Source organism: Eschscholzia californica, unplaced genomic scaffold (genome assembly GCF_041429995.1).
Source record: "Eschscholzia californica isolate CP2 unplaced genomic scaffold, dmEscCali1.0.p SCAF_6, whole genome shotgun sequence".
NCBI lineage: Eukaryota > Viridiplantae > Streptophyta > Magnoliopsida > Ranunculales > Papaveraceae > Eschscholzia > Eschscholzia californica.
This window is the reverse complement of record NW_028238483.1, coordinates 42,400,317-42,410,437: the sequence shown is the minus strand read 5'-3', so window position 1 is coordinate 42,410,437 and position 10,121 is coordinate 42,400,317. Positions and strand designations below refer to the sequence as shown.

The 10,121-nt window shown below is 36.3% G+C and overlaps 2 protein-coding genes across 3 annotated transcripts; both read left to right on the top strand.

The window, feature by feature from the left end:
- Positions 1–2,130: 2,130 nt before the first annotated feature.
- On the top strand, positions 2,131–3,943 carry LOC147535165 (uncharacterized). 2 transcript variants are annotated; one of them, XM_086650864.1, is made up of 5 exons: positions 2,131–2,288; positions 2,711–2,879; positions 2,973–3,071; positions 3,163–3,303; positions 3,385–3,943. In XM_086650864.1, the coding sequence occupies exons 1-5, from the start codon at positions 2,254–2,256 to the stop codon at positions 3,631–3,633; spliced, it is 693 nt and encodes a 230-aa protein (XP_086506990.1). In that variant the 5' UTR covers positions 2,131–2,253; the 3' UTR covers positions 3,634–3,943. The 2 variants fall into 2 exon arrangements, with proteins under 2 accessions (XP_086506990.1, XP_086506991.1); XM_086650865.1 differs by having other exon boundaries at positions 2,147–2,288; positions 3,184–3,303.
- A 2,770-nt stretch (positions 3,944–6,713) lies between these two features.
- LOC147535164 (uncharacterized) lies at positions 6,714–8,480 on the top strand. Its single transcript, XM_086650866.1, has 5 exons — positions 6,714–6,853; positions 7,279–7,447; positions 7,541–7,639; positions 7,731–7,871; positions 7,953–8,480. The coding sequence occupies exons 1-5, from the start codon at positions 6,819–6,821 to the stop codon at positions 8,166–8,168; spliced, it is 660 nt and encodes a 219-aa protein (XP_086506992.1). The 5' UTR covers positions 6,714–6,818; the 3' UTR covers positions 8,169–8,480.
- Positions 8,481–10,121: the final 1,641 nt, after the last annotated feature.

The following is a 10,121-nucleotide window of genomic DNA, read 5'->3' as shown; positions in this document are numbered from 1 at the left end:
GAGAGAGAGAGAGACCCACTTGAATCATTACAGAAAGGTTGAGTAGAAGAGGGTTGTAGCAAGTAAGAAAACAGGAGAACAGTAATAATGGTAAGTTGCATATCTTCCATATCTGTCTCTGTCTATTCTATGGAAGAGTTTAAGAAGAAAAGTAGAGTAGAAAATGACTACTTTGCAGTATTGTTATAACAAAGTAAAGAGACTCAATTTTAATACTCAAAGTTAAGAACATCTTGATTCAAATCTAAAACTATCCGCTTCCATAGCAAATAATTTTATACTCTTTCTCTCTCTGACTAATATACACATACCTCACACAAATCCATGCACCTTCATTTTGTTTCGAGTTTTCTACAGATACCCATGCAAGAACATAATAAAAGAAGTACTACTAAGAAATGGAACTTGGAGGTGGAGACTTGTAGTTTGGTAAGTACTGATGCAACATTGTAGCTACAACTTCAAGGATTTAAGTATGTGAAGACATAATGAAAGAACAACAATCAATAAAAAATCAAGAATACTAAACATATCCTACAAAATAGAGGCTTCATTATACGTGTATCCACGCCTTAATGTAACGGGTAGGGGTGTCAATGGGTATCTCTTTACTCGAGAACAGAACCGAATCAGAATTTAGTACCCGTTAAGAATATATATATCCTTTGGAGTCGGGGATACCCCGTTGGTACTCAGAACTTGATTATTCTATACTTTGAACTCAAGATTTTTGTACTACAATATTTGTTATGACGAAGAACAAGCAAACCAAGAAGACAATAACGAAAGTTAACAATCACACAGAACACAAGAGATTAACATGGTTCGGTTGGTGAAACATACTCCACCGCGAATAGTAGCGCAATGATTTTCATTATAAATGAAGAACAAGATTACAAATATTTCTTTAAGGATTATAGTATTTGCAAGTCACTAATACTCTAGCATTCAATTGCCTTAAACTATCTCACCAAAACCGAAAACAGGATATACCCTTTACACCGATAACAACCCTTTCATAAGACTAGGGCAAACATTAGTGAACGGTTCTCTGGTGGCAACTAGATGTTGACCCATATTCAAGGCACTTTCAACATGATCGAAATACATACAAAGTACAACTGTAACTTTCAATAGGTTACAATTCTGGTTTCACAAGATACCCGAAATAGAACCCACCTGTTGACACCCCTAACAATATACTCAACTCATTGCCGGTATTTTTCCTACTGGGCACCCGATAGAGTACAAGGTCTTGTTGTCAAACTGAACTCTAGCAGATTCACCAACCAAAATGTGCACGCGCCTGCCAGGGCAAGCTCATCACCTAACCCATGCACTAGATACACTCGGAGACTATGAGGGGTATTATTATATATATATAGTAGAGAGAGGCAGCTCCGCAGCTGTATGAGTGCATAAGATTACAGAAAAATTGGATACTAATGAATAGTTATAAATTTTTGAGTAAAGGTGTTGGATTCAAGAAGAATATGCTTCTCATTCAACTATATATCAAGCACAAAGAAAAATTTATAGTACTTGATTTAAAAGGATTAAGTATATTTTACTACAAGCTAAAATCCAGAAAAAGAAACAAGTAAAATGAAAAGAAGAGCCAAATCTCATTTCTTACAACTCTAAAACTACTCTCCATCTTGAAGAAGTTAGTATAGTTTTTCTTGAAGAAAATGAACTCACCTACCATATATACAAGCATGGATCAGATTTTGACAGATTGAAATGAGCACCTGTTATTGACGATGATGTGTTTTGAGCAGAGTGATCATATATGATCCCAGTGAGTCTACAGGTAGAACGGTGTTTTGAGGCCCACAAACGTATCTCGAATTTGGTAGATGATGGAAAGGAAAGGTACCCACACATAAAATGGTCATCCATAGTTTCCAGTCTTTCTTCGTCATGGAGATGTAATAAACACGACAACCGTCTAATTTAAACCGAGAATGAAAGAGGCCTAAAGCCCGATTACATTATTTATAGCCTAAATTACATAAGATAAATCTTGATGACAATTGCTTCTGCCGAGACTCGATCCCATGACCTCATAGTGTTAAGAGGGGCGTCCAAAACATGTTTTTAAAAATCTAAACTAACTTCATCACATCCACCTCTTCATATTGTACCTCTACCTACTTCATGTTTTCAAAAACAGGTTTTTAAAACTCTAAACTAACTTCAATATTGTATTATTGTGCCCCCAGAAACCCTCTAAGCAAAAGAAAAGCGAGAATGGATTTTCATTACGTCGGTCTGAAAACGCAAAGGTATCATCATCATCATCTCTACCCGTCCTCCTCCTCATCATCGTCAGCAATTTTTTTTTTATTTCTTTCTATCTGCCTAATACAATCTAGGAATTTGATTTAGGGTTTCTATTCCTGTTTGTGTGGATTTGCTTGTTTAGGGTTTCAAAATTTCTTTTCTTATCTACAATCTAGGAATTTGATTTAGGGTTTCCATTCCTGTTTGTGTGGATTTGCTTGTTTAGGGTTGCAAAACTTCTTTTCTTATTTACAATCTAGGAATTTGATTTAGGGTTTCTATTCCTGTTTGTGTGGATTTGCTTGTTTAGGGGTTCAAATGTATGAAAAATTTGTTTTCTTATCTACAATCCATGAATGTTTCTTTGATAGTACATTATCATTATTTGATGGTCATGATGATTAAATGGTGGTGTTTTAATTAGGGATATCGTCGAAAGGGAAATGACTGCTTGGAAAAATATGTCAATTGAAAAGAAGAAAAATGAAGGGTCTATTTATCCTTTACAAGAAGCTGTGTACAATTACTTTGTCTCCACAGAACATGCTCTTACTCATAAGGAAGATTTACAAACAGTAATTAATATCTCCAAGGTTAGTAGATACTAATTTCTCAAATCATCACTTGTTATTTACCAACAATGAATGTATTACTAGTATAACTTTGTGTTTCTTTTTCCTCTTTAGGAAATATTTCATATGCTCGGCACTGAATGCGAAAAGTATGACAACTTAGTACACGATAATCGTGATTTGCTTAGGGATGTTATTACTGAATTAAAAAAGGTTAACCATCTCAACTTAACTTTCTTTATTTGACCCCTTTCTCTTTATTTGTTTTCTGATCCCCCCGTGTCGACTTTGTTATGACCACCAGACTCCTGGTTGGCTGGAAAAGGTAATAAATGACGAAAGGATTGACGAGACATGTAGTGCTATTATCATGGGTGGGGATTATGACACGCGAAGATGTAACTGGGAAAAATTCAACCCACACGTTGTTGGATTGGACTACGAGGTATTGACTCGAAATTTCGATGAGTCAGAATATTGAATCATCTTAAATGCTCAACTATTAATAAGTTGCTCTTTTTTACAGGGTCTGATTGACGTAATACATGAAGTTGCACCTTACATACCTCGGCAACATTCCTTGGAGCATATGAGAATCCTGGTGTCTCTTGTAACAGAGGTGTTGGAGGGCCTGGAGAATGTAGCTTCTTCCGGTAGCAAGAAGAGAAAAAGAGAGGAGGGTGATAATGGAAGTAGATCTGGTAGAGATGAGGGTGATGATGGAAGTAGATCTGGTAGTTCGATAACAACACTCCCACACGATTTTATAATTTAGCAAGGGATCTTGCATTACCACTATCATCATGGTGGCAGAGAAAGAGGGAACGATTGCTTTTGTTTGGTTCGGGTGTAAATCAAACTTTATGAATACCTATACCCTTTTGTTGCTTTTGTTATCTACAAGTCTAGGAGGTATTCGTTCTCTGTCTTTTTTGTATTTGGGTGGAAATCAATCTTGTTTATGAATACCTGTACCCTTTTCTTGCTTTTGTTATCTACAAGTCTATGAGGTACCTGATCTCTCAAAACATGAGTATGTGAATCTTTTTTGGTTATTCAGTTCAATTGCAATTGAGTTTTTGAAATCCGTTTTTTTTCTTTCTAATGGTTTCCATTCTTGAATGAAATGCTACTGTTCAAGTTAACAGTTAGTACATTCCTAGGGAGTAAAAAAGAAAAAAATTAGATGATAAGAATTCAAATTTTGCCTTTTCTTAGTCATTGGATCAGAAAAGGCCCTCAAGTAAATTGACACCAGACCTAAGGACTAAGGCTAACAAAATTTGAATTTGTTATATTTCTCTCTTGCAACTCTTGATCTTTGTGGTAACTTTCGATTCTTCCTTGCCTGAATGTCGTGACCTCATTTAGGATGTATCACTCGTGCTATCTTTTGGAAGGCATTATGGTAACGTCACTGCCCCAAGTCACCTAACAGTAGAAGCTCTACTGATGTTATGGCAAATTCTGTTACACAGATATCTCTTCGCTACACAGGCCTGGTTGGCAGGAATGGTACAGCAAAAATCATGATTCACAAAAAAATGAGATTTGTCATCCATTCTTTCAACCTCAAAAAATGACCAGCATTTAGGTTTCAGATAGTCAACTTTTTGCCAGTATATATTTCAAGAGAGAAGCACAAGCAAGATTAGTGATGTTCATAGCCTGAAATGACTTCTGCAACTCCAAGTCCTGGTTGGAATCCCAACACACATGATTTCCATTGTTTGGACAAAATACTAGAGTAGAGTTGGAGTTAAGGGTGCTCCTGCAAAACAAAAACAAGATAACCCCATTATAGATTTCAACAAAAGAATTGCAAAGAAAGCTCAAGAACACCAAAATAGAAGAGATAAAGAGAGAGAGAGACCCACTTGAATCATTACACAAAGGTTGAGTAGAAGAGGGTTGTAGCAAGTAAGAAAACAGGAGAACAGTAATAATGGTAAGTTGCATATCTTCCATATCTGTCTCTGTCTATTCTATGGAAGAGTTTAAGAAGAAAAGTAGAGTAGAAAATGACTACTTTGCAGTATTGTTATAACAAAGTAAAGAGACTCAATTTTAATACTCAAAGTTAAGAACATCTTGATTCAAATCTAAAACTATCCACTTCCATAGCAAATAATTTTATACTCTTTCTCTCTCTGACTAATATACACATACCTCACACAAATCCATGCACCTTCATTTTGTTTCGAGTTTTCTACAGATACCCATGCAAGAACATAATAAAAGAAGTACTACTAAGAAATGGAACTTGGAGGTGGAGACTTGTAGTTATTGCTAAGTACTGATGCAACATTGTAGCTACAACTTCAAGGATTTAAGTATGTTAAGACATAATGAAAGAACAACAATCAATACTTTGGAGTCGGGGATACCCCGTTGGTACTCCGAACTTGATTATTCTATACTTTGAACTCAGGATTTTTGTACTACAATATTTGTTATGACGAAGAACAAGCAAACCAAGAAGACAATAACGAAAGTTAACAATCACACAAAACACAAGAGATTAACGTAGTTCGGTTGGCGAAACATACTCCACGGCGAATAGTAGCGCGATGATTTTCATTATAAATGAAGAACAAGATTACAAATATTTCTTTAAGGATTATAGTATTTGCAAGTCACTAATACTCTAGCATTCAATTGCCTTAAACTATCTCATCAAAACCGAAAACAGGATATACCCTTTACACCGATAACAACCCTTTCATAAGACTAGGGCAAACATTAATGAACGGTTCTCTGGTGGCAACTAGATGTTGACCCATATTCAAGGCACTTTCAACATGATCGAAATACATACAAAGTACAACTGTAACTTTCAATAGGTTACAATTCTGGTTTCACAAGATACCCGAAATAGAACCGACCCGTTGACACCCCTAACAATATACTCAACTCATTGCCGGTATTTTTCCTACTGGACACCCAATAGAGTACAAGGTCTTGTTGTCAAACTGAACTCTAGCAGATTCACCAACCAAAATGTGCACGCGCCTGTCAGGGCAAGCTCATCACCTAACCCATGCACTAGATACACTCGGAGACTATGAGGGGTATTATTATATATATATAGTAGAGAGAGGCAGCTCCGCAGCTGTATGAGTGCATAAGATTACAGAAAAATTGGATACTAATGAATAGTTATAAATTTTTGAGTAAAGGTGTTGGATTCAAGAAGAATATGCTTCTCATTCAACTATATATCAAGCACAAAGAAAAATTTATAGTACTTGATTTAAAAGGATTAAGTATATTTTACTACAAGCTAAAATCCAGAAAAAGAAACAAGTAAAATGAAAAGAAGAGCCAAATCTCATTTCTTACAACTCTAAAACTACTCTCCATCTTGAAGAAGTTAGTATAGTTTTTCTTGAAGAAAATGAACTCACCTACCATATATACAAGCATGGATCAGATTTTGAACGATAGAAATGAGCACCTGTTATTGACGATGATGTGTTTTGAGCAGAGTGATCATATATGATCCCAGTGAGTTTACAGGTAGAACGGTGTTTTTGAGGCCCGCAAACGTATCTCGAATTTGGTAGATGATGGAAAGGAAAGGTACCCACACATAAAATGGTCATCCATAGTTTCCAGTCTTTCTTCGTCATGGAGATGTAATAAGCACGACAACCGTCTAATTTAAACCGAGAATGAAAGAGGCCTAAAGCCCGATTACATTATTTATATCCTAAATTACATAAGATAAATCTTGATGACAACTGCTTCTACCGAGACTCGATCCCATGACCTCATGGTGCTAAGAGAGGCGTCCAAAACATGTTTTTAAAAATCTAAACTAACTTCATCACATCCACCTCTTCATATTGTACCTCTACCTACTTCAAGTTTTCAAAAACAGGTTTTTAAAAATCTAAACTAACTTCAATATTGTATTATTGTGCCCCCAGAAACCCTCTAAGCAAAAGAAAAGCGAGAATGGATTTTCATTACGTCGGTCTGAAAACGCAAAGGTATCATCATCATCATCTCTACCCGTCCTCCTCCTCCTCATCATCGTCAGCAATTTTTTTTTTATTTCTATCTATCTGCCTAATACAATCTAGGAATTTGATTTAGGGTTTCTATTCCTGTTTGTGTGGATTTGCTTGTTTAGGGTTTCAAAATTTCTTTTCTTATCTACAATCTAGGAATTTGATTGAGGGTTTCGATTCCTGTTTGTGTGGATTTGCTTGTTTAGGGTTGCAAAACTTCTTTTCTTATCTACAATCTAGGAATTTGATTTAGGGTTTCTATTCCTGTTTGTGTGGATTTGCTTGTTTAGGGTTTCAAATCTATGAAAAATTTGTTTTCTTATCGACAATCCATGTATGTTTCTTTGATATTACATTATCATTATTTGATGGTCATGATGATTAAATGGTGGTGTTTTAATTAGGGATATCGTCGAAAGGGAAATGACTGCTTGGAAAAATATGTCAATTGAAAAGAAGAAAAATGAAGGGTCTATTTATCCTTTACAAGAAGCTGTGTACAATTACTTTGTCTCCACAGAACATGCTCTTACTCATAAGGAAGATTTACAAACAGTAATTAATATCTCCAAGGTTAGTAGATACTAATTTCTCAAATCATCACTTGTTATTTACCAACAATGAATGTATTACTAGTATAACTTTGTGTTTCTTTTTCCTCTTTAGGAAATATTTCATATGCTCGGCACTGAATGCGAAAAGTATGACAACTTAGTACACGATAATCGTGATTTGCTTAGGGATGTTATTACTGAATTAAAAAAGGTTTAACATCTCAACTTAACTTTCTTTATTTGACCCCTTTCTCTTTATTTGTTTTCTGATCCCCCCGTGTCGACTTTGTTATGACCACCAGACTCCTGGTTGGCTGGAAAAGATAACAAATGACGAAAGGATTGACGAGACATGTAGTGCTATTATCATGTGTGGGGATTACGACACAGGAAGATATAGCTGGGAAAAAATCAACCAACACGTTGTTGGATTGGACTACGAGGTATTGACTCGAAATTTCGATGAGTCAGAATATTGAATCATCTTAAATGCTCAACTATTAATAAGTTGCTCTTTTTTACAGGGTCTGATTGACGTAATACATGAAGTTGCACCTTACATACCTCGGCAACATTCCTTGGAGCATTTGAGAATCCTGGTGTCTCTTGGAACAGAGGTGTTGGAGGGCCTGGAGAATGTAGCTTCTTCCGGTAGCAATAAGAGAAAAAGAGAGGAGGGTGATGATGGAAGTAGATCTGGTAGTTCGATAACAACACTCCCACACAATTTTATAATTTAGCAAGGGATCTTGCATTACCATTATCATCATGGTGGCAGAGAAAGAGGGAACGATTGCTTTTGTTTGGTTCGGGTGTAAATCAAACTTACTTTATGAATACCTATACCCTTTTGTTGCTTTTGTTATCTACAAGTCTAGGAGGTATTCGTTCTCCGTCTTTTTTGTATTTGGGTGGAAATCAATCTTGTTTATGAATACCTGTACCCTTTTCTTGCTTTTGTTATCTACAAGTCTATGAGGTACCTGATCTCTCAAAACATGAGTATGTGAATCTTTTTTGGTTATTCAGTTCAACTGCAATTGAGTTTTTGATCTCCTTTTCTTTTCTTTCTTATGGTTTCCATTCTTGAATGAAAAGCTACTGTTCAAGTTAACAGTTAGTACATTCCTAGGGAGTAAAAAAGAAAAAATTAGATCATAAGAATTCAAATTTTGCCTTTTCTTAGTCATTGGATCAGAAAAGGCCCTCAAGTAAATTGACACCAGACCTAAGGACTAAGGCTAACAAAATTTGAATTTTGTTATATTTCTCTCTTGCAACTCTTGATCTTTGTGGTAACTTTCGATTCTTCCTTGCCTGAATGTCGTGACCTCATTTAGGATGTATCACTCGTGCTATCTTTTGGAAGGCATTATGGTAACGTCACTGCCCCAAGTCACCTAACAGTAGAAGCTCTACTGATGTTATGGCAAATTCTGTTACACAGATATCTCTTCGCTACACAGGCCTGGTTGGCAGGAATGGTACGGCGAAAACAACTTTCCTCAGGTATATGGCTATGCATGCTATTATTGGTATTCCTAAGAGCTTTCAGATATTACATGTTGCGCAAGAAGTTGTTGGTGACAATACACCAGCTTTGCATTGTGTCCTTAACGCCGATTTTGAGAGAACACAGCTACTGCAAGAAGAAGCTAATCTCCTTGCACTTTTTCAGGTTCGAATTTTGTGATGCTTATGTTCAAGTTAAAGATGTGCTTTGGTTACTGTGTTGTCATTTCTTTTGCAGAAAGTTACCTGGTACGCGGTTCACTGCCATGAGAGTATTGGGTGCGCTAAGAGTATACTTCTTTGGTACGCCATTTTGTATTTCACTTCGTTTTGGACTATTTTCCTAGACATAATATACTCTTTGTGATACATTTATAATAGATACACCTATTCTGAGACACCCTTTTTGCATAAAACTTACAATCTAACAAGCTTAACTAAAAAGATTCTTGTAGTTAACTACCCAACTTGTCGAATTTATAGTTTTCTACAAAGATTTAGGTTAATTAAGACTAAAAATTCCAGTACACTAATTCGGGGGGTACCGGATCGTGAACCCACCCAAAAAGAATACGAAAATTTTTGTACGGGGAATCGTGTAGGCTGTACGCAGGGTGGAGGAGAGTATATGGTAACGTACTTTTGCTTTTACTAATAATTCTGGTGGGTCTTATCCATTTTGTTCATATTATCAAATGCCAATCTTACTGATATTGTCCCGTAATGAAGCGAGAGATGGAGCTCGGGGATGCTACTGAAAAGTCCTCTGCTGCAATGGACATAGATACCCTGTCACAAAAGCTTGAACATATATGTAAAAGGCTTGAGTTCATTGACGTTGATTTAGCAGAGTCAAGGGCAGCGCCCATTCTTTGCGGTTAGTTATCTTGCTTTTATGATCTTTGGGGAATCTGACAGTTGATCCATTATAATTTTTTCCCTAAGTCAAATTTTGGTGTCCTTAAAAGTCGCGCGAGTTGCTTGTCATTTAAAAAGTCGGGATCTTTTGTGTTGCCCGAGCCTATTCGTTAGTTAGTCGCAATCATGACAACTCAGAGCGCCAGGGACGGAACTACAGGTAGGCCGAAGGGGGCCATGGTCCCCCTCGATCAAGCCGTAGTGACCTCCACTATAATCTACAAAAATCATGATTCACAAAAAATAACCTATTAATACATATA